General features: G+C 52.2%; 1 protein-coding gene and 1 pseudogene across 1 annotated transcript; both read left to right on the top strand.

Annotated features, from left to right (window-relative positions):
• Nucleotides 1-8,998: 8,998 nt before the first annotated feature.
• Nucleotides 8,999-23,896, top strand: PVR (PVR cell adhesion molecule). The gene is made up of 8 exons (XM_047711149.1): nucleotides 8,999-9,296; nucleotides 11,883-12,242; nucleotides 15,567-15,869; nucleotides 16,387-16,504; nucleotides 18,902-19,050; nucleotides 19,905-20,039; nucleotides 21,547-21,578; nucleotides 22,096-23,896. The coding sequence occupies exons 1-8, from the start codon at nucleotides 9,209-9,211 to the stop codon at nucleotides 22,168-22,170; spliced, it is 1,260 nt and encodes a 419-aa protein (XP_047567105.1). The 5' UTR covers nucleotides 8,999-9,208; the 3' UTR covers nucleotides 22,171-23,896.
• On the top strand, nucleotides 13,312-14,074 carry LOC125089177 (haloacid dehalogenase-like hydrolase domain-containing protein 2; annotated as a pseudogene).
• Nucleotides 23,897-24,718: the final 822 nt, after the last annotated feature.

Here is a 24,718-nt window from a genome sequence, read left to right on the forward strand (position 1 = left end):
CCGGGACTCCTGGATGGCTCAGTTTGTTAAGCATCTGCCTTTGGCTCAGGTCATGATCTCAGGGTCCTGGGATCAAGTTCCCTTGTTGGGGGGGCGGGTCCCCTATTCAACAGGAAGTCTGCTTCTCCCTCACCCTCTGCCTCTCCCCTGACTCGTGTTCTGTCTCTCAAATACATAAAATTTTAAAAAATCAGTAGGGGCGCCTGGGTGGCTCAGTGGGTTAAGCCTCTGCCTTCGGCTCAGGTCATGATCTCAGGGTCCTGGGATCGAGCCCCGCATCGGGCTCTCTGCTCAGCAGTGAGCCTGCTTCCTCCGCTCTCTGCCTGCCTCTCTGCCTACTTGTGATCTCTCTCTGTCAAATAAATAAATAAAATCTTTAAAAAAAATCAGTAAATAAATAAAAATAAAAATAAATAAAAAAATAAAAATTAAAAAAAAAAAAAAGGATGGCACATCATCATTTCTGCCACATTCTTCTGGCCAAAGCTAGCCACGTTGCCAGTCCAGATTTGAGGGGTGGGAAAAGGACACCACCTCTTGATGAGAAGTAAAGAATCCGTGGCTCTCTCTCTCTGCCCACGGATGCTCAGTGTTTCTCCATCCATGTGGGGAAAGACACAATCCCATAACTTCTAAGACCACTGAATTCCTTCGCCTTGTCCCCAAAACCCCTAGAGAAGGCATCCGATTGGCTCACTCGGGTCAGATGTCAACCATGGTCGCATTCCCGTGGCTGAGGTGGGGGCCAGGAGGGTTTGTACAAGCAGAGTTCAGGGGTTCAGCCCTGCCTGTGGGGTTTGTTGCTCATAAAGCCAGGGAGGTTTTGCCTTGTAAACTGAGCAGACACTCCAAAATGTCTTCTACACATGCAGTTTATTTTTGCTCCTTTTCAAAAAAAGAAAAATAAATAAATACATAAACCTGGACACAGAGAAGTGGGGGAGGTGGTCACAAGCCCCAAAAGTCTGTGGCCCATTTTTTAAAGAGATTATATTTACTTGTCAGAGAGAGAGAGAGGTAGAGAGAGAAAGCACAAGCGGGGGGATTGGCAGGCAGAGGAAGAAGCAGGATCCCTGCTAAGCAAGCCCCCCCCCCCCCCCCCGCAATACGGGACTCGATCCCAGGACCCTGGGATCATGACCTGGGCCAAAGGCAGCCACTTAACCCACTGAGCCACCCAGGTGTCCCTTCATGGCCCATTTGTAAATAAGACTGACCACTTGATTTTGAGCTGTTGGAGAATCCCGGTAGATGGCAGGAGGAGGGGAAAGGAGTATGAATGAAGCTTTGGCTGGGGAGCATCCCTGCTTTTGTGACCAACAAAAAAAACCACCTACCACATCATTATGATTCACAGTGATAGGAGCAGACCTGGGTGCAAATGTTGTCTGCCAAGGGCTGTCTCTGTGTCAGCCCCTACACTATGTACCTTTGATGATTCATGGGTCATATCTTCTTCACTGAACCCACTGAGGGAAGGAGAACCCACCTCCGTTTTCCTGACAAAGCAGGGGAGGCTCAGAGAGAGAGTGACTTGCCCAGGGTCACATGGGGTAGCACAAGGGGGAGCTGTTCTCCAAGCCAGGTTGCCTGGCTCTGAAATCCCTGTTCCCAATCACCCCGCTTTCCTGCCACTCCCTCCTTGGGGCCAGACCCCCCCCCCTTCCCCTTCTTTCATGAGCTCCCTCCTCCTGTATCAGGTAGTGGTCACTGTGCTTGAGTACACAGGATAAAAGTGATGCTCACAGAGGGCAAGTGACTGGCCCGAGGCAACACAGCCATGCATGATCTCAACTCAAGTCCCCCGAATTCCAAAACCCGTGCCTTAGACCAGTGCTGTCCGACAGAACTCTCTGCGGTGATGGGAATGTTCTATACTTGCACCATCCAGTACCTGTGGCTACTGAGCTCTTGCAATATGGATAGTGTAACTGATGATCGCAATTTTTGTTTTTAATTCAATTTAATCCATTTATATTGCCACCTGTGGCTAGCCGCTATTGTACTAGACAGTGCAACTCTAACTCCTCATTGTTAAAAATAAATAAATCCCCCCAGGACCCGTATGTGTCAATCACTGACTCTGGGTTCCTTGCCCTGGTCTGTCCAAGGGCTCAGATTTGCTTAGAAACCCCTAATATCTAACCAGTTCCTTGGTCACCTTAGGCATCCTGCAGTTCCTCATCCCTCCTTCCCTCTCCCTCCACTGTTAAAGAAGTTAGTCATTTCCTGCTTGGGCGGTGGCAGGGCAGGAAATGGTTCTTCCAGCTCCAAATCTGGCCAGGACTCAGTGGGTGACACTGAAGCCACCGCCCAAACCAGCCCACGGCCTGCTGTCCTCTGTAGCAAGTCCCTTTCCCTTGCCCTCTGGAACAGCTGAGAATCTTTGTGAAGTCCCTCCCCACTCCTAAAAGTAAACTGGGCAAATTTCCTCAAAGAGACCTCCTGACGACCCCTGTTATAAATTCAGTCCGCTGGTGGAACACTGTCCTAGCGGGGTCCTGCTTAATAGCGGTTAACCACATTGTGTCACTAAAATGTTTGTTGGTGTGAATATTTCATATTTACCTCATCTATTAGACTGTCAGCTCCACGACAGCAAGATCTGTCTCTGTCACACAGGGTACGTGCTCCATGAACCTTGCTACAGCGTGCTTACCATGGAAATTGGAAAACAGTACAAATCAGAGGTTTTGTGGGCTTTTCTTGTTTTGTTTTTTTTGGAACGTCAGTTTACCAACATCCCACTGAAAAATGAGTGCCATTTTTCAGAGATGAAAGAGACTCCGTGAAGCCATCCAACTGGTTCTGTCTTAAATTCCTCTGGATTCTTTGTACCTGAAAGAAGAAACAGCCCTCTTTTTTTTTTTTTAAAGATTTTATTTATTTATTTGACAGACAGAGATCACAAGTAGGCAGATCACAAGAGGCAGGCGGGGAAGGGGGGGAAGCAGGTTCCCCGCTGAACAGAGAGCCCAATGTGGGACTCGATCCCAAGACCCTGAGATCATGACCCAAGCCAAAGGCAGAGGCTTTAACCCACTGAGCCACCCAGGTGCCCCAAGAAACAGCCTTCTTTCTTACTTACACCACTGTTGCCTTAGTTCCATGGTTCCTTGCAGCCAGTCTAATACCCATGCATACATCTAACCCTAAGATGTAAGCCATAAAGTCAAGGATTTAAATGACACTTGGCAAAACAAAGCTGGCGTGACTAGGAGGAAGGCTGTGCCCACAGGCAGGTGTGGAGGAGTTGGGCCACAGTGAAAATGTGAGCTGAGAATAAGCACAAGCTTATCCCAACATCCCCCCGGGGGGGCGGCGTGGTTGGAAAGTGCTGTCAAAGGCACGAGATGCAGGACAAGAAAGTTGAGAATCCCGCACCTGTTCTTACTCTGTGACTGTGTAGACATCACACACTTTGTATCCAGGTAGAAGACAAAAACAAAGAAAATCTGGAACTTTCCTCCTCTCTCCAGGCATTCCACACATCCCAGCAGCCATAAGGGTTGTCGTGTTCTTGAGGATCAAAGAAGGAAGAAATGGGAGAAGGGAGATGGAATTTCTAGCTGTAACCTCTGGCCATAATTCCTCTCCATTTTCACATCCATTTTGCCAGGATGCCTGCCTCCTCAGCTACCATTTTTTTTAAAGATTTTATTTATTTATTTGTCAGAGAGAGAGAGAGAGAGCACAAGCAGAGGGAGCAGCAGGCAGAGGGAGAGAGAGAAGCAGGCTCTCCTCTTAGCAGGGAGCTCGAGATGGGGCTCGATCCCAGGACCCCAGGATCATGACCTGAGCCGAAGGCAGACACTTAACCAACTGAGCCACCCAGGTGCCCTCAGTTCCCATTTTTGATAGACTGGCAGTAGCTCCTCTAAGTAGTATACTGAGAGTTCTGGAAACCCACCCACACTCCCCAGGAAGGAGTGCCAGTATCAAGTATCAGGACTGATGTTCACCAGTCTAGAATAGAGTGGTGACGGCAGTCCCATATTTGTCTCCCGTGCTTATCAGCAATGAGTCAGACTCTCTCCTCCCTGAAAGGGACAAAAAGAACTTATTTCCGGTTCAAGACCTGTCCAAAACATACCATGACCAACAATTATAATAGAGGCACAGCAAGATTCCTAGGCTACTTTAACAACACCTGGTTCATTCACTCACCCGAGGAATATTTATCGAGGCTCTTCTGTGTGGCTAGATGCTGGACACGGCCCAAAACAAGACAGACATGGCTTCCGCCCTCTCGGGGTTCGACTCCATCTCCAGAGTCTAAACTCCAGCTCATGCCTTGCCCAAGTCCTCAGCCCTCCCTGCTTCCTACCCCACCCCTGTCTCTTCCCTCTTGGAACACACCCAAACTCTCAGGCTTGCTCTCACTCTCTCTCTCTTTCACACACACAACTTCGTAAGTAGGTTTCTTCTAAATTCCAGTATTGACAGGAAACATAATTTTATGTGCTAAGGTGGGAGAGAAGACTAACAGACAAATAACAGATCAAATAATTACTAAAGCCATCCATCCAACCATTCGTTCAACATGCCTTCCCCTGGCCCCTGGTCCATGTAGAGCCCTGTGCTGGGCAGTACTGGGTCCTCAGGGCTGACCACAGCAGCTGCAGCCCTGCCCTCCCAGAGCTCAGGGTCTAGTGGGGAAGAAAGATCCATTCCCGGTGATGACAACCCAGAGTAGTCTAAGTTGGGACGTGGGAACCCAGAGGGGGCTCCAGATCTAGTCTGGGGAGGGGAGGTCCAAGAGGGCTCCCTGGGGAAGGGGTCAGCTATTCTGGAGAACACATTAAGAGGATAACAAGAGTAGCCATGTCCCTTGAAGGCATTATTTATGCTAAAGGGTTCTAATGCATCATTTCTGTTTATTAACCCAAATCCTAGAAAGTAGATGCTATTATTAGCTCCATTTTAGAAATGAGGAAGTTGGGGCGCCTGAGTGGCTCCGTCAGTTAAGTGTCCAACTCTTGATTTGGCTCAGGTCATGATCTCAGGGTCGTGGGATCAAGCCCTGCATCTGGGGCTCTGAGCTCAGTGGGGAGTCTGCTTGAGGTTCTCTCCCTCTCCCTCTGCCCCTTCCTACACCTCTCTCTCTCTCTCAAATAAATAAATACAATTTCTTAAAAAAAAAAAAAACAGGAATGAGGAAATGGAATTCTCACCACCCTGGGCCCTGCCTCCATGGAACTTACAGCTTCAGAGGCTCAGGAACACCAGAGAAGGGATTGCCCAGCCCGGGGATCCAGGAAGGCTTCTAGGAGGAGGTGCCGGCTCAGTCATGAACTGAAGTGTTAATAGCCATTGCCAGGTGGAGAACAGAGGAAACATGTCCCAGCCTGAAGGTGAGCAAATACGCTTTATTTAGAGGGACTGCAAGGGCTTTGCTCTTTTTGACTTGTAAAGCGGAAGTGACATCATTGCTGTTGTCAGGGGCCAGGTCATGTAGGAGCTATAATCTGGACCTTGTCCTTCTCTGTTGTATACAGAGAGCTGCCTGTCAGAGGGTACGGCTCTGATTAGTCACCAGTGGTAGAAGTAGGCTGGGGAGGGCAGGTTTCAATTCCTTCCTTGGGCTGTGAGAGGCCTGTGGGATTTGAAAAGAACAAAGAGGGAACAACCTTGGGGAGGCACCAGTACACCCCTGCAAGGCAGTGGACGTGAGGGAGCTGGCCAGAGATGTAGGACAGGAAATGATCTCAGGATCGTGGTCTGGTAACCAGCCGGTGTTTGGGGAAGGGCAGGCAGGTGGTGGTGGTTTGGGGATTTCTTTCCATCTTTTTCCTGCCTAGCCTCAGAGTGTAGAAGATGAAAATTCTGCCCCAGGACACCAAGAATAGTTTCTGCCATTTGTGGACCACCTGAACAAATTTACTTGTTTAACCGTATAACTTACTCGCAAATAACTTATTCAATCGTCATCACACAGTTTCTTGATCCTCTGTTTTACAGATGAGAAAAAAAGGAGGCAAGAGAAATGATCCAGGTTGTTTAGGATCACCAGCTACTATGAATTGGTGAAACCAGAATTTGAAGCAAAAGAGTAACTCTCTGGACCCCCACTCCCTTCCCTCCCTCCCCTCTCCCTGCTCTCTTTCTCCCTTCTCCACCCCTCCCCTCTCCCCTGCCCCTTTTCTCCCCTGTCCACTCTTTCTGCCCCCCCTCCCCCTTCCTCCCCTACCCAGCCTCCAGGTTCCTACGTGAAAGCCTTGGGACAAAGCTTCACATCTGAAATTCTGGAAGCTCCAGTTTACTGTCATGCGGGTCCCGGGGTGGTAAGCCCTGGACTGCCACCCTCTACCTTGCCGGTAAGAGCACTGGACGACAATCTGGTGATGTCCCCCCAAAACACAAGTGTGCATGCCCTCGGACCCAGCCAATCAGCTTCTAGAAACTACCGTGGACCTGACTGCATCCCACACCAGGGGAAATGGCGTGGACATGGTTTCTCTCGGCGCCTCCCTCTGCACGGGCGAAGCAATGGAAATACCCAAAAGGAGAGGTTCAAAACTGATGGTGTGTTTGAACACAGGAACGGTTCGACTAAAGGAGAGTGGTTTCAAGGAGATCCCAGACCAACATTAGGGCTCAGAGGTGGGGAGGGGTCCCGGCAGGGGCTGTCTAGGGAATGGTAGAACACCTTGCCTCAGCCTACCCATTCCAACTGGCAACAATCCCCCACCCCACCCCATGATGCCCTCATTGAGGTTCATCCAGACCTAAAAGAAGACATTTACTTGAATTCAGAGATTTTTATAGCATGGGTGTTTTGGCCTTCCCAAGTATCTATTGACCCAACTATTTGGGGGCAAGGGGGTGACCAGAAATACCAGCCACCGAAGGCCCTCCCCATCCCACTGACCCTCCTGTCATCCCAGCCCCATTCCGAAGCCCTCCCTTTTCTTGACCCCACCTCTGGTTCCATCCTTAACCTTCACCACATCCCTGACCCTTGGCTCTGCCTTGACCCCACTTTTGCGCTTCAGTGACCGAGGGCGGGTATCATTCCCTTTACGTGCCCGTTGTTTAGGACCAGGGTTCTGATGGCCTGTTTTCAGACCCAGGCTCCATTCCTGTCAAAGAGGAGTCAGATGTCCAGGGGCGAAGAGGTAGAGTATGGGATGAGGTGGGCCCCAGATCTGAAGCTCAAACATCAGAGGAGGAGGGGGCAGCCTCTGACCAACCAAGCTCTGTGAGGAGGCTCCTCACATGCAGTAGCTGGGGAGCCCTGGAGGAGGGGGAACCCCGGAGGGTGACAGCACGGTCCACAGGAGGAACGCAGTAGCAGCCACAGGTTCCGGATTCAGAGAGAATTCAGCATCCCAGAACGAGAGTGCCAGAAAATTCAGAGATTTCCCAGTGACTAGCGTCTGTGTTTCCATTCAGAAATTCACCCACATCCAGGGCGAGAGACACCGGGCATCAGAGCCACCCTCCCACGGCGATGCGCCATCAGTGAACACTAGCTCCAACTCAAAGACGTCGGCGGGATCACAAAAGCCTCCAAACCGGCCAAAGCCTAAAAGGGGAGTTGTCTAGAAAGATAGAGGGATGTCACAGAACAAGAGTCAGAGCTGCTGGGCGGGGCCGGGGCTGGGGGCGGGGCGGGGGGGGGGCACCAACTATAGCCAGGATAGACAGAGCTGGGGAGAAAGCCATCTCCCAAGCTCTGTGTCTGAGTACACAGCTCCCTGCGTCTCTCTGTCAACTCTCAGTTCTCTTTCATCTCTCTCTATGCTGTGTCTGCCTCTCCTCTCTCTCAGTCTCTCATCTTGTGTCTCTCTCTTTGTATGTTTTTCTCTCTCCCTACTTCCCAATCACTGCCTCTGAGTGTCTCTGTTTCTCTCCTCTCCTCTCTCCCTCCCTCGCTCCCTCCCTCATCCTTCTCCCTGTTGTATGTGACCCTGGGACCATCATCACCACCAAACAGGACAGTGTTCTCTGCATTCATTTGTTAACACCTATTTCCCTCCAGTAGAAGGTGGGCTTCACGAAGGCAGAGATTTTTGTCTGTGTTATGTTCTGCCGCCTTCCCTGTGCCAGGAATAGGGCCTGATTCAATAAATTGATGTTGAATGCAGAATGGGTGAATCATCGTTCTCGCCAACATGATTGTTCAGTGATATCTGTAAAAATACTGATACTGGTTGTTACTGGTATAGCTGTTGCCTATCAAGTGCAAACGGTAAAACCAGGAATCGGGCTAAGCAGTTACTTTTCAGCCTTACAAACCCTCCTGTGTAGGTGAGTCCTGTCATCGTGCCCATTTTTCAGATGAGGAAAGCGAGGGAAGCAACTCGCCCAGTATGAGCCCAGGCCTTGTCTGACTCCAAAGTCCAGAGGGTTTAGGCCTGGTGGTTAAGAACTAGGGATCTATCCCAATGGTAGGTTGGAATGTCAGCTGTGGCCCTTAGCAGCCTTGACCTTTAAAAAGTGAAGTAAGTCAGTGAGAAAAAGACAAATACTAAATGGTTTCATTTAGGTGGAATTTAAGAAACAGAACACGGTGGTGGGGTGGGGGCCGGGGGAGACAGGTTCTTCAGTACAGAGAAGGAACTGGGGGCTGCCAGAGGGGAGGTGAGTGGCGGGTAATGGGGGAAACAGGTGAGGGGGACTGAGAGCACCCTTGTCACGGGCGAGTACCGAGAAATGTACATAAGTGTTGAATCATAGGGGCGCCTGGGTGCTCAGTGTGTTAAAGCCTCTGCCTTGGGCTCAGGTCATGATCCCAGGGTCCTGGGATTGAGCCCCGCATCCGGCTCTCTGCTCAGCCGGGAGCCTGCTTCCTCTCTCTCTCTCTCTCTCTGCCTGCCTCTCTGCCTACTTGTGATCTCTGTCAAATTAAAAAAGAAGTGTTAAATCATTATACTATACACCTGAAATTAATACAACACTGTGCTTATTATGCCTCCATAAAAAAGAAGAAACCACCCGCTAGATCCTGGGCGGTGTCTCGAGTGGCGCAGGCGCAGAGGCAGCCCCCCACCCCACCCCCTCGCAGGGCCGGTCTGGAGGTGAAGATCGGGGAACTTCCCACGCGCCTGCTCGCTCTGGCAGGCTGGGGTGCCTCGGGGTCTAGACTGCAGCTCCCAGTCGGCGGCGGCGGGCGAGGGAGAAGGAGCCCAACAAACCAGGGAGGGAGGAGGCTCGTCCGGAGCGGAGCGGCGGAGCGGCGACCCAGCTGCGGGAGGAACCCAGTATGGTGCTGCCGCCAGAGCTGCCGCCGTTACTGCTGTCGCTGCCGCCGCTGTTACTGCTGTCGCTGCCCTGGGTGCCCACGGAAGCCAGTAAGTGACACTTCCCCCCACCGCGGCGTGGCAGCCGCGGCTCCCCCCACCCCACCCCCCCACCCCCCGCACTGGCAGGATGGTCCGCCTCCCCCAGGGCTGGAGGAACAGAACGGGGAGAGACCCCAGCCTCCCGGAAAGCAGCCGGAGTTCCTTACGGTAGAACCGTCAGTCAGTCTAGGAAAGCCGAGAATGAATGACACATGCCCGGACACCTCACCTCTTGCTCCTGCTCACGGTAGCCAGACCGCAAAGGCTGGGCCCGCTGACCTCATCAGAGAATGCTTGATGGGGGCGGGGGGGGGGGGGAGTAGAAGAGGGCAGGAGCACATAACCTCTTCCCCCTTCTGACCCCAAATGTTTGGCTCTAAGTCATGGCCATTCATTTATCCATGCAGCTGGGCAGTTCATCCCACACACATTCACCGAGTGTCTCACAATGTTCCAGGCCCTGGGGATATAGCTCTGAAGTCAGACCGCCCGGGTTTCAAAAGAGCTTTTGGCATTTAATACCTGTGTGAGCTCAGGAGAGTTTTAGGGAAACTAAAACTGTTTCCCTAAAAAGTGTTTCCCTAAAAAGTGTTGGGGATGGGGGGATAGAGATTCTACCTACCTTCTAAGACTCTTTCTTGGGTGGATGCTGATCAAAGTTGGGTGCACTGGGTAAGAACAATAATGACATGGTAATTCAGATGAACAATATTAATTCTGAATGCAGACTTGGGGAAGCCACAGTTGATCAACTCAGCATTTCCCAAAAGGTGATTCCCAGAACTCTGGGCACTTCTCCAGAAAAGAGGGGCCCAAGGCTCAAGGACTTCACAGAGAGCCACCAACCCAAACCTCTTAAGGAGATTCCCAATATGAGCCCCACTGTGGCCTCCATTCGGAGAAGGGAAGCAACTTGCCCAAGGCACCACCAAGAAGTAGCAGCTCCAATGAGTGAACCAAAATAGTGGACGGAGCCCCCCCTCTGCCAGGACGGGAGAGCCTGGTGCCCAGGAGCAGGGGCGCAGGGTAGACCTAGGCAAGTGGCTTGACCCTCGGAGGTGCACCTGACCTCTCTATTCAGTGGGGATGAAAATACAAGTGCGCATCTCATGGGGTTGTGGAGAGGGTTGGGGGAGGCCACTTGTAAGGAAACAGCTTTGGTGTCTGGCACAGAGGAGGCACTTGAGTGTGGTCGTTACGCTTCACCCAATGTCGTCTTCATGGCAACCTTGCCAGGGACGAGACCTGCCATCAGGTGGACGAAAGCCCCAGAGAAGGAGACCCGCGTACCCAGAGCCACACAGCACATCAGTGACACAGCCGGCATTAAGGCCCACGCTAGCAGGCTCCCCACTCTCCAATTGCCTGTGTCCGAACCGTGCCCTCCTCCACACAGCACGCTCTAGGCACCCGTCTGCTACTTCCCAGCTTCCTCTTCCTCGTAACACAATAATTACAATATTCACCTTGACAGAGTTGTTGGCACATGCTAATCCCTCTAGATAGATTTCATTGTCTCGTCCACCCAGCAACCATATCATGCTCTAACCACCCCCAGTTTACAGATGACAAAACTGAGATTCAGAGAAGTGACACCACCCACGCACAGTCTCACAGTGGCTGCTGCTAGCAGTACCAGAATTCAAAACCCTTACCTCCTCGTTCCCACCTTCTCCATTCTCTTTATTATTACTAGTAAGAATGGACAGCATTGTGTTTATTAATAGCAGTATGCGCCAAGACATATTGAGGACCTACTATGTGCTGAGGCCTGAGCCTGAAAGATTTTAATATGGTGGGCTAGAGGTCAGGACTCCTGAGCGCAGACCGCAGGGTTCAAATCCCCCTTCGGCCATTTACCTTCTCTGTGACCTGGAGGAAACGATTCTGTGCCTTGGTTTCCCCATCTATAAAGTGAGGGTGATGGTAGTGTTTGCTTCAAGGAGCTGTTTAAGAACTAAACCCTGAGAGATGCGTGAAGCACTGAGAACAGCCTGTGCGTGTTAACTGTTATTAGTCCCACATTACAAACTAGGAAAAAGAATCAGAGAGGTTAGGTAACCTGCCTGAAGCCTCACAGCAGAGATCGGAAGGATCCAAAATCCTTGGGTTATAACTGCCTCCCTTCTTGTGCCGGGATCCCCTACAAACCTTCTCCCAATTGGGGTCCATGCAGAGCAATAATAATAATAATATCATATTTCATGGATTCTAGGACTTAGATATGCTGCGCCTTTTCCCACCCCTCAGTCAGAGTTCCTGTAAATGACAGCGTCACAGTGGCCTTGATGACAGTGAGCTGATGGAAACGCTCTGGAACTAGATAGTGGTGGTAGTTACATGCACAGCTCAATGGCACGAACAGTGCACTTTAAAATGGTTTAAATGGCAGATTTAAGTTTTCAACCTCAGTATGGACCACAATTTAAAGCATCGATGGGGAAATACGGTAATCACAGCCCCGCGAGGCTGCTCGGACGCAGACAGGGAGCAGCAGACCCAGTCCAGCCCGGGAAGGGTGAGTGGCCTCCCAGGGGCCCCTCGGCATCCCGACCTCGGACGCCTGGGTCTGACCTGCCCGCGTTTGCCCCGCAGGGACCGGGACGGTCGGCGTGCTGGCGCCCCGGGAGGTGAGCGGCCTCCTGGGCGACACGGTGGAGCTGTCCTGCAAACTGCCCCCGCTGGAGCACGAGGTGCACGTGACTCAGGTGACATGGACGCGGCAGGACGCAGCGGGGAACGAGCTCAACGTGGCGGTCTTCCACCCCATACAGGGCGCCAGCTTCCCCGAGCCCGGCCGGTTGGAATTTGTAGGCGCCAAGCCGGGCCTGGAGCTGCGGGACGGGTCGCTGGCCCTGTGGGGGTTGCGCGCCCAAGATGAAGCCAACTACACCTGCCGCTTCGCCATGTTCCCCGAGGGCAGCAGGAGCGCACGCACTTGGCTCCACGTGCTCGGTGAGGGCGGGGGCGGGGAAGGGGGGGGCACGGGGGGATGGAGCGGGGAGATTTTGTGGGGACCAAAGGAGGAGATGGGGCAATGATGGGGAGGTGGGGAAGGGGGAAGGGGCTGTAGGCTAGGAAGAGATGTGGGATCCTGGAGAGTAAGGTTAAGCTCTTGCAGACTGAGGGCAGAGCTTGGCGGTGGTGGATAAGAAGGTGGGACAGGTAGAGTCCTGGCAGGGGCCTGGGAAGCCTGGAGGCCAGGGTTTGCCTCCCGGTTGGCTACCACCAGCTTGGCAAACGCCTTCATCTCAGACTCTCCTTTCCTCGCCTGTAAGGTATGGTTAGTTACAAGAGTGCTGTCCTCAGAAAGCTGTCCCTAGGGTCTCCGGAGTTTATCCAGCTGAACCTTAGAACAGAGGCCCCTGTGAGCTCCTGATGGCTGTCAATCATTGTTACTCCCTTTGGTGAGGAAGGGAGAGTTGAAATACACAGACAGGAAGGAGGGCCATTCTGACACCCAGAAGAGGCTTTCCCCACCATGGGTCCAGATGCTCCCAGGCATTGTCATGGACTCAAGGTTCCTGTTCCCCAGCAGAACATTTCCTTTTTGAAATTGAGTAAGTCCCTACGCCTCTGGGAAGGAGGGATCACCCTGAGGATTAGTAAGAGCTGATGCGTACTTACCGGTACTTTCCCTTCCCATGCTGGGAAGGCATCCAGGCCCTTACAAGACTGACTCCTGCACCGTTAAGTCCTTGGAACGGTGCCCTCAGCGCCCAGCCAAAGGCAGCGCTTTCAACAAATCTGGGACTTCAGGTCTTCAGGTTGAGAGTAACCCAGAACCAGTGAGCAGCCCCCGGGCCAGGGGCCCGGCTCCCAGCATCTAGCGACTGCTTGTCAGGCAGCCTGGGGGGGATGCCAAGGATGCTGTACTGAGTTTCCTGTTAGCGGGGACTTTGCTGGGGCTGGAGGGGGGGACATGAAGGATGGCAGCTCGTGGTGGCTTCAAAGCTGTTCTGGCGGATTTCAGTGGCACACTTCACACTGAAGGTGCAGCCGTCCCAGGTGCACGGGACACTCTTAAAAGGTCATGTGGCCCTTCCGTTGTTGCTTAGGTGTGTGATGAGTACCAGGCAAGAGAGGAAGCAAGACCTATTGGAAAGGTGGGAAAAAATTGTTGTTTGAGATCTCTGCTGCTAAGATAACTTCTCCTCTGGCTGCCACCAGAAATTTAGTAGAGCAGAGGGGCACCTGGGCGGCTCAGTCAGTGGAGCGCCCGATGCTTGATTTCGGCTCAGGTCATGATCTCAGGGTCATGAGATCGAACCCTGTGTCAGGCCCCACGCTGGGCACGGAAACTTCTAGGGATTCTGTCTTTCCCTCTGTCCCGTCCCACCCCTGCACAAGACCTCACTCATGCTCTCTCTCTCTCTCTCTCTCAAAAAAAAAAAGAAAAAATTTAGTAGACCAGAAACAAGTTGGACCTATGCTACTAGACGATCGGGCACTACCCGATTCCAAAAGACACAAATGAGTCATCCTAACCCTGTGGTCATAGGGTTGGCATCAGAACATTTTCATTATCAAATTCTGCAAGGAGCTTTCTGGTTACTCCCAGAGGGGGCGCCTCTGATAGCACTCTACCAAGCCAGGGGCGCTGGCCATGAACCTGAGGAGGTCATTGTGATAGCAGACCTTGGTGGGGCTCAGAACGTCAGCATGCTGGTACCTTAGTAACAACTGGGAAATATCAAGCCGCCCATGAAGAAAAAAGTTAATCTACCTCCTTAACTTTGGAGAGCTTCCCTCCGGTTGTAGGCCACATTCTGCAGCATCTACTGTGATCCCTTAGGCGAATCAGAGGCAACTGGAAACACAGCTTTTCGTGTCTACAATGAATCCCTCCCCAGCTCCACGCCAAAGTAGATAGACCCAGACCAATCTTCCTCTACTCTATGTTAATCAGAAAGAAAGGTGCTGAATTGCAGCAGCCCCTAAACCTTGCTTACGTCTTTTATTTTATTTTTGTAAAAGATAATGAGACCCAAAGAAAGGGAAGGTTGAAATTTCATGCTATGCTTTCACATTCATCAGTGAGGCAGGCTGGGAGGGGGGCCTCCCCTCCAGGAAATCGAGTTCTCTTCTACCTCCTCGCTGGTACCCTGGGAGTGAGGAGTGTTCCAATTGTGGATAAAATTGAAGGGCATTTTGCAAATTATAAAATAATGCATGTTTGAAAAGCACATTTGGCTGTCGTTTTATGACTGAGTTCAGCTGTGAAATCCATCAGACGTGCCAAGCGAAGCACAAATTGGGAAAAGCAAAATAAATCGAACTTGAGCCCAAGCGATAGAGGGAATTTGCTTGAACAGAAGTGGACAACTGGATTGTCTAGTAGATTATTCCCAGCACCTGTGATTTCCTTTTCTCTTCATTAGCCGGAGATGACTAATTTAAATTTAGAAGCTGATTTTAACTTAAAATTTCCATGAATAAACTATTCATTGCAGATGCCTATTATACTATGTAACCATTGTTTTGGAAATTTTGTGTAAAATTAAAACTACCAGTATTTTACCAAAAAAAAAAAAAAAAAAGACAAAAAACCCACAACCAGTGAGTCAAATTTAAGAGAAATCTCCAGTCGATAATAACACTACAGTAACAAGTAATAAAGAGGAAGGAACCAAGCGGAGCCCCGGGTTTGGGAATTACCAGAATAATGAAGAGATGGTCACACGAAGGGTTTGGGAGTGGAAGCCCAGCTCTGTTCGGTAGAACTGTGTGACCTCAAGCCTGTCTTCCCTTCTCAACCTCCACACAACTGCTCAGCCCTCCCCTCCTCCATGAAGCCCTCCTTCACCACTCCCCCAACATTGAGACACCCCTTCTGGGCTCCCCCATCCCAGCTTTGCCCATTCTGGGTTGCCGCTCTCTGAGGAAGTCTGTCTTCCCGTTGGACTGTATACCCCCTAAAGGCAGGGCTGGGGGCTGCCTCGGGCATTGCTGGTTCCCCAACATCGCCCACCCTCCAGCCAGGCACTGTATTCCATTCCCAATAATAATAGCAGCATTTCCTGAGCATGTATTATGCGCCAGGTACCATCTTGGGAGCTTTACCTGCATGTTCTCATTGCCTGTGATCCTGTCCTTATCTCCCATTGACAAAGAAACTGAGCACAGACATACCCATAGCCACCCAACAGCTCAGGGACGGAGCTAGGATTTGAACCCGGACCTCCAGTGCACTCACCTAGCTGCCCCCCTCTGCTGGTGTGCTGTTTGCTGAAAGACCACAGGCGAGGACTGACCAGTCCTTTTTGCTCTTGTCCGCAGCCCAGCCAGAGAACAAGGCCGAGGCTGAGGAGGTTCCACTCAGCCCGCTCGGCCCGGAGCCTGTGCCTGTGGCCCGCTGCGTCTCCAGTGAGGGCCGCCCGCCCGCCCTGGTCTCCTGGTCACACCTGGATGGGAAGACCAATGAGAGCCAGGTGCCAGGACACCAGCCTGGCACGTACACCGTCACCAGCTTCTTATTCGCAATACCCTCAAGCCAGACAGATGGCAAGCCTGTCACCTGCAGAGTGGAACACGAGAGCTTCAAGGAGCCCATCCTGCTGCCCGTGACTCTCAATGTGCCTTGTGAGTGCGCCCAGATGTGAGCAAGGACAAGGACCACTATCCCGCTGTCTCCACCACCATCCCCACATTGTCTACTGGGGCCCATGGGGACTTTGAAAATCTTCCCTGTCGATCATATTTGGGGTGGATAAACAGCAGCTGAGGCAGGGTGATCCAGGATTCTTCCCAGCAGGACTTGTCAGAGCCTTGAATGTGCTCCTGTATGTGATGGGTGTCCAAGAGGCCTTTTCTCACAGGACACCCATGCCATGCCAGGACTTGGCTATCCAGGAAAATGACTAGAGAGAAACAGATCCCCAAAAGCCTTCTCAGCACCCCACTACCTCCCACCCTGCCAAGAACTTCTGGCCTTCTCTGCTCTGAGGGAATCCATTACCCAAGACTCCTCACAGCCCTCTCTGTCTTGGGCTGTTCCTGAAACCCACTGAAGCCTTTTCTCGTTATGACATGCTCCCATATATCTTTAGGCCCCTCTGAAGGGTCCCTGTCTTTGAGCCTGTGTGTCTGTTTCCCTCAGACCCCCCAGAGGTCTCCATCTCTGGCTTTGATGACAACTGGTACCTCGGCCGCAGGGAGGTCGCTCTGAGCTGTGACGTCCGCAGCAAACCGGAGCCCACGGGCTATGACTGGAGCACGTGAGTCCTGGGTGGACCTGGGCCGACCTGGGCCCCTGGGTCCTGGGTCTGAGGGAATCAGGTCCTGAGTCTGAGGGAGGAGGGGCTGGGGGCAGGACTCCTGGGTCTGAGGGAGGAGGAAGCTGGGGGCCTGGACTCCTGGGTCTGAGGGAGGAGAGGGCTGGGGGCCTGGACTCCTGAGTCTGAGGGAGGAGAGGGCTGGGGGCCTGGATTCCTGAGTCTGAGGGAGGAGGAGTCTGGGGGCCTGGACCACTGAGTCTCAGGGAGGAGACTGGTACAAGAAAGTGAAAAGAGAGAAGTGGAGTCTAGGACGCAGTAGGATTTCTGTCTCGTATGCACAGTTTATGAGGCGGTTTAGGGCAGGTTCACCATTATACCTGCTCTTTTTGGCTGTCTGCTGTGTGCCAGTGGTCACCTTATCCCATGTGACCCCCACACCCCCAGGCACAGGCAGCGCCGTCACCGCGCCCGGGGTTAAAGATGAGTCGGGCCCCAGTAGGTGCGTCACCTGCCTGGGTCCCAGGGCCACAAGGGTGCAGAAGTGGCTCCACACTGATCCTCCTAACGTCTGGGTTTGGCCACCTCCACGGTCACCTCATGTAACCCACCCAGTCACTTCTGGTAGAGTGGGTGCCATCCCCACTGTCTTGATGAGGAGGCTCAGAGCACTTCGATTCCCTCAAGTTCAGACCAAGGCTAGGATGCAGAGCGGGGAAAGAAAAAGGCAAGGGGATCGATTGTTTTACACGCTTCTTATCGGGCTCTTGTTCTTATTCTAAATAACTTACGGCCATTGTAGAAACTTCAGACAATCCGGTTATGAGCAAAAAGAAGATCTGTAGTCAAGTGTCCAGAAATATACACCACTACCCTTTGTTACACAGCTCTCCTGCCTTTTGTTCTCTACCTTTCTCAGCAAAAACCGTGCCACAGGCACCTTTTTGAAACTTTCCCTCTGTCAGGATCGCCTTCCCGCGTGACCCCATGTAGGTCCCCGTCGCCATGTCCCCCAGCGTTTCATCAGGCCAATCTGTAGATATACAGAAAAGACGTACGACTTTCCCAACAAGCACTCAGGAACCCACCCGGTGCATTCTCCTGCTTACCTTTTACTGGATTTGCCCAATCGCATCCATCGTCTGTCCCCTCTCCCCATCCATCCGTCTTCTACCTGTTAGGCATGTCAGAGCCCCCACAGCACCCTTTTCAGTGCTGCTGGGACCCCGTTCCATCCAATGCACATGCTATCAATTATTTAACCAACCCTGGACGGGGCTCACATCCCAGCTTGCAACCCTGCAGATGCCACGGGAGCACCCGTCCCCCACCAGCCCACCTCTGTGGATAGCCACTGCTACGTCTCTATGGTCAGTCAAGGGAATCATGGTCAAAGGTTTTCCAGTGGTGAAGGCAGATGCCTCTCCCATCCTGCTTCAAAGCACCGTGATCCAAGCCCATGAGCCATGGGGCTGGGTTTCCGTCCAGGCTATGCCGCATGCCCAGAAACCCATATTTCTCTGTCCACTAAACTGAAGCGTTTTGACGCTTGCTCTGTGCCAGATCACATGGGCCAGCGTGTCTTGGTAAATGAAACAGACCAAATTCTCTCCCCTCCTGGTGCTTCCAGTCTAGTGGGGGAGGAAAACAATAGACAAAATAACGCTGTGAAGTCGGTAGTGCGTCAGATGGGGATAAAGGCTGAGTTAGAGGTAAAGCAGAGGTGGGGGGGGCCATTGCAGTTGAAATCAGGGTGGGGGCAATAAAGGTCTTGCTAGGGTGACGTCTGAGCAGAGGACTGAAGGAAAAAGGAGGATGAGTTGGGCACATACCCAGAAGAGCATTCCAGGCAGAGGGAACAGCATGCAAAGACCCTGAGGTGGGGGTATTCAAAGACCACAAGGAGGCCACCGTGGACATAGAGCAGAGGGGAGAGTCACAGACAGTGTGGTCGGTGGTATCTGCAGCCAGCGTGTGGGGTCTGTGGCTGTGTAGACACTTTGGGTTTATGCTGAGTGAGGAGTGAGGTGGGAGCCACAGGAGGACTCTGAACAGTAAGGGAGGTGAACAAGTTCGTTCTAACCAGATCTCTCCAGCCACCGCATGCAGGGCAGAGTGGGGTAGGCATGGGGTGGAGGCAGGGAGTCCTGGGAGAAGGTGGCCGTGGCAGCCCAGGAGCAGGGAGATCAGCCTGGGGTGGTGGCCGAGGAGGCCTGTCGTGTGGTCAGAGTCTGGAGAGGTTTTTCAGATGGGGCGGACGGCACCTGATGCTAGGAGGGATGTGGGTATGAGAGGAAGAGTGGGAAAATTCCAGGGTTGCTCTCAACTGAGATCAGAGACGTCATGAGTATGCAGTGAGAGCTCACACCTGCCGCTTCCTCCCGCCTCGGTCTCTCCCAGGACCAACGGGACCCTGCCGCCCTCTGCTGTGGCCCAGGGCTCACAGCTCCTGATCCAGACGGTGGATGAGTCCATCAACACGACTTTCATCTGCCAAGTCACCAACGCCCTAGGGACTGGTCAGGCAGAACTGCCCATCCTGGTCAGAGGTGAGGAGCCCCTTGGGTGGCCAGAATAGAGGGACCGAAGGAGGAGGTCACAGCAGGATCCTCTCTGACAGAGGAGTTTGGAGGTGGTTCCTGGTTAAGGGAATCCTCAGACGCAAGAATGCTTTCTGATTCCCACCCTTCCCCTAACACCCCTAATGAAAGGACCGATGGAATCAGCTTTAGTCTCACTAACTCACCATCTGTACCACTGGAACCACTGTGCAGCCTCCCGGATACACCCCGCCTGCAAACCCAGGCGTGGATAGCCGTGTGAGGCTTGTCCCCAGGATTCAGAAAGGGCTTTCCAAGCATGTGAGGCAGGAATCTCTATCAGTTGCAAGTGATAGAAGCACAACTCTAAATAGCCTAAGCAAAAATGGGACTTTACTGAAAATGTACCTTCAGGTATGGTTGGATCCAGATGCTCCAACTGTGAAACCCAGGAACTTTCCTTTACATCTCTTGTCTGTGCTTTTCTCTGTGTTCTCAGGGAGGTGAGATGTTCCTCAGCAGCTGCAGCCTCCTGTCTCCCCTGTCTAGTAGTCCCAGTTGAAAGAATACACCACTTTCAGTAGCTCTAGCCAAAGTCCCAGGGCTGACTGTCATTGGCTTAGCTGGGGTCCCAGCAGCCCCGTGAATCTATCCCAACAGCCAAGGAGAATGGAATGCTCTGATCAGCCAGGCCTGGGTCAAAGTCCTGTCCTAGGAACCAGGGGGTGGAGTCAAGTCCACCTGAGACATGACCAGGAGAGGTCGAGCAGTAGCTTCCCCAAAGGATGAGGAATCATGTTTTAGGGGCACGTGAAGACCCCAGGAGCCCCTGAACTTAACCCTGCTTACTTCTTCTCTTCCAGAAGAACCTCCCAACCAGGCACCACAACAAGGCTTGTCCACTCTGGGCATCGTTTTCCTGATAGTGGGAGGAGTCCTAGTCTTTCTGGCCCTGCTGGTCTTCCTGATTCGTCGTTTCTGGCTGTCCAGACACTCCCGTGAGTCCCTCCTCTTTGGCATATCTCCTGCCTGTCAGCTGAGAATGAGCGTCCCCACAGCCTCCATGCTTGGCCACCTACTATGATCTAGGCTCATCCCCGAGTACGGCAGCCTCAGACTGAACCCTCAGTTCAGTACCCAAGTACCATGAGCTTCCCCTATTTGACACAGGAAGACACTAAGTTTTGGAAAATCCTGCTCACTGGATCATTGATTCCTTTTTGCAAACCTCTGGGGAGGAGGGGCCGTAGCTGGCACCCTGATCCCAGCTCTTAAGGGCCTGATCCTCTTGACTAAAGGGTTCCGCATAGGCTGTTCGCCTGCCTGCAACACCCTCCCCATGGCTCTTTCGGGTGAAGTCCTTTGGCTTCATCAGTAGAGCTGAAGAAGAGCTGTTTTGCTGAGCACTTTCCAAGTGCTGAGCACTGAGCCCCACTCTATGGATGAGGAAATGTTTGCTTGCAGAGAGGAGGTCTACCAACGGGCTCGCAGCCCAAAAGTCAGGAGGAGAGGGCATTTCTGGTGACGACAAAGCTTCTTCCCTCAACCCCTAAACAAAACTGCCTCCTCACATCCCAGCTGGAGGCCTCCTCCTCCAGGAAGCCCTCCCTGATCTCCCAGAGTGAGCCAAACACCTGCTCTGGACTCCCCCCCCCCAGCTCCCACCCAAGGCCTTGCCCCCTCGGGAACGCGCCACTGTGTGGGGACTCATCTATCTCTACAGCGAACAGAGCTAGAACTGTCATGGGCACAGCTGTGTCCCCAGCCCTGCCTGCCCCTGCGCCAGGCACACAGGAGGCACTTGAGGAAGGGTTTGCCAAGCGTGGCATCTCCGGAGCCAGACTGCCTGTGTCTGTGCCCTCAGTCTACTGCTTTATTAATTGTGTCATCAAGGGCAAATGATCTACTCTCTGTGACTCAGTTTCCTCCTCTGTGAAATGGGAGTAACCGTCCCTGATCATAAGCTCTCAGGGCAGCATTTGGCACATCGTAAGCAACACACCGGGCACATGTAGGCTCTGAGTCCGGTTGTCGCCGGTAACAGTGGTTAATCCGAACTCCATGAGAGCAGGGATTGGGGCTGTTTTGCTCATGGCTGTATCTCCGGCATCTAGAAGACCCCTGGCACAAAGCAGACATTTCCTATTTGCTGAATAAATCCCTGTGTGATGGTTGAGGAAACTGAGGCACAGAGAGTCAATTGCCTTAGGTCACACAACCCCTAAAGGACAGAGCTGGGATTTGAAACCTTCTCTCCGGTTCCAGAACCCATGGCAAATAAATATTTATTTATGCTTAATAACTGCACAGATAGCTGGGTGGGGCACATACCCCAGTCCTGTTTTACGCATAACCACTGCGAGGAGTGGCTTCCCCGTGTCAGCAGCAGAACTGGGGCTGAGAATTCAAGGGGCTCCGCCACCCACATGTGTCCTCTCACCATGCTGTCCAGCACTGTCATTCATTCCTGAATGAATGTCATTCATTCTCCTTCTCTTTCCCTAGGTCGCGACCAACACCGCTCCTCGGCTAATGGCGTGAGTGTGGTGATGGGGCTGAGGAGGGTGTGGGGCTCTACACAAACCACAGACTAATTGCATGGACATTCCCAAGGAGGTGACAGGCATCTCTGGGGAACTGTAGCATTTAACCAAATGCCAGCATGGTGTCAGGAGCCAGGTCCTGGATTTTCTCTCCAGATGCCTTGAGCCGTGGTTCCCAACCCTCCTGCCAGGCAGAGTCCCCCGAAAAGTTTGCTTAAAATGCAGGTTCCCGGGCCCTGCCCCCTGAGCATCTGGTCTGGTGGGTGTGTGCTGGGGCCTGAGGATCTGCATTTCCGTAGGTGCTCCTTCCCACCCCACTCATGACCACACCTTAAGAACTGCCGCCCCAATCACTTCTTGGCCTTTTGGCTAAGCTCAGCTGAGGAAGCACCGCCCTGACTTCCAGGGAGAGGGGAGGGAACAGGCCTGCAGCTCTTTGCACACAGGGCTCCAGAGGGCAGATTCTGTTTGGAAGGGCCCTGAGGCTAACGTTTTAATATCTGCCTTCTAGCATGTCTCCTATACGGTTGTTGTGGACATCATTGCCAGCTCTTCGGAGGATCCACCGAAAGAGAACACAAAGTGACAGCATCAGGACTGCTGGAGAGAGAGACTGGGGCCGGTGAGGGCATGGACCTTGCAGCTGGCCCCTGGCCCCAGGGAAGGAAGCTCCCTCCAAAGAGACGGGCCACCCTTCTCAGGCCAGACCTCAAGAATGTCCCATCCACCCTGCACTGCAGTGACAGGTGCAAGTTCAAGTGCCCCCACGACCCCTCTCAGGTGCAGTCATTCACTGAAAGGAATCACAGCACTCAGGAAAGCTGGTGCACTTACGGTTACAGTTTATTACAATGAAAGGATGAGGCTAACAGTCACATGAGAAGCCGCATGGGGCACTATTTGGGAGAGACCCTACAACAGCTCTCAGTTGCACGGACAGCACTGAATTCTCCCAGCAATGATGTGTGACAACACACAGAGTCTCACCAACCAAAGACGATCACCTGAGCCTCGTTTTCCAGGGTTTTTATCCGGGGTACATCATTGCAGATGTGGCTGACCAGCCATGGAGCTGACCTTAGTCTCCAGCACCTCCACAGGTCAGGGCCCCCGCTATGAATCACACTGTTAGCATAGACTCTCTGGTGCCGCCCACAGCCCCAGGCAAAATAAGACTCCCATCAGCCAAAACACTCCAAGGGCTTAGGGTTACCTCCTGGAGCCAGAGGCAAAGGGCCCAATCTCTCTTTGGGCAAGATTAACCCCTTCCTGCCTCGTGGAGCCACACAGACTATTCCAACTGCCAGATAATTTTTATAAGAATTTGACCTCTGGCCTTGAGCTACGAAATCTCTGTATCCATGGCATCCCTTGGTTACAAGAAAGAGCTGCCAACCTTTGTCCAGAAGAGAACCCAAGTCTGGAATTCAGCTGCTTAGAGCTGTTCGAGGAGCAGGAACGATGGCGGACATGAACTTGAAGGATGTGAGATCCTAGCACCTTCTGTCAAGACTCAGGCCACGGGAGATCATCTGTAGCAGCACGCTGGGCTGGACAGGAACCCGGGGAACGGGAGCTAGTCATCCACCAAGGAAAGCAAAGTGTGAAAAATAAGAAGGAAGAGGTCCTGGGGGAGCAGAAGCTACAGCTGTTCAAGACACAAGACAGCCCTCAGACCAGGAAGGATACAGCCCAAGGTCCCGGAGGCAGAGGTGCTCAGATGCAACAGGTCTGTTTCCTATTTTATAACAGACGCTGATCTCGGGAGCAGGAACCAGAATTCCTCTTACAGTGAGACCTGTCTGTTGGGGAAGTACTTGGCAGGATGTAAGGCCGTGGGCCAGGGTGCTAAACAGGAGAGTGAGGCATGAGCTGCTGTGCAAGAGAAAACAAGTTCTTGGGGTCTTCTCTGGATGGAAAGGAGAGTGTGAACAGAGAAGAATGGGAGGAGTGAGAGGCAAGGGCGTGGGAAGGCCCATAGGGCTCCACAGTGTCAGGGAGACGTTGCTGCTACATAAACCCCTGTCCATCCCCAGCCCCAATATTAAAGTTAATTTATTACATCTGGAGTGGCTGTGTGCAAGGGAGGTCTTTTTGTAGGAATTGGGGAGGGGCTACATTTTGTGTGGACTTTGAGCATGTGGGACAGAACCAGAGGTGTGGGAGCAAGATCCTGAATCGAGGAAGTGTCTGGGGGGCTCAGTCGGTTAAGCATCTGACTCTCGATCCCTGCTCAGGTCTTGATCTCAGCATCATGAGTTCAAGCCCCATGCTGGGCTCCACGGTGGGCATGGAGTCCACTTAGAAAAAGGTGAAAGAAAACTACAGGGACGTGAGCCCCCAGGATTCTCAGACACCCTGGGGAAAGTTCTTATTTATCTCTCTCTCTTTAATATTTTTAACTAGGTCCTATGTAAACACCCCAAATCAAAAGTTATAAAAATCAAGGGGGGTCTACTTTGAGTTAATTTGCACATAGAGAATAAGGTGAGGGTCCAACTTCACGCTTTTGCTTACAGATATCCAGTTTTGCACAACCTTGTGACTGTGATTAATGCCACAAAACTGTACACTTAAAAATGCCGAAATGGTCAATTTTTTCATCTCTATTTTCCCACAATTTTTTAAAAGTTGATAATGTAATATACCAAAAACCACTGAATAGTACATCTTATTTTTTTAAGAATTATTTATTGGGTGCCTGGGCTCAGTGGGTTAAGCCTCTGCCTTCGGCTCAGGTCATGATCTCAGGGTCCTGGGATCGAGTCCCGCATCGGGCTCTCTGCTCAGCAGTGAGCCTGCTTCCTCCTCTCTCTGCCTGCCTCTCTGCCTACTTGTGATCTCTCTCTGTCAAATAAATAAATAAATAAGATCTTTAAAAAAAAGGAATTTATTTATTTGATGGAGAGCACAAGTATGGGAAGCAGCAGAGGGAGAGGGGGAAGCAGGCTCCCTGCTGAGCAAGGAGCTGGATGTGGAGCTCAATCCCAGGACCCTGAGATCAACCAACTGAGCCACCCAGGCGCCCTCTGAATAGTACATTTTAGATGGGGGAACTGTATCACCACTTGCATAGTGGCTTCAAACACAAAATTCTCTTACAGCTCTGGAGTCGGAAGTCCAGAGTCTCCTGG

This window comes from Lutra lutra, chromosome 17, assembly GCF_902655055.1.
Source record: "Lutra lutra chromosome 17, mLutLut1.2, whole genome shotgun sequence".
Lineage (NCBI taxonomy): Eukaryota > Metazoa > Chordata > Mammalia > Carnivora > Mustelidae > Lutra > Lutra lutra.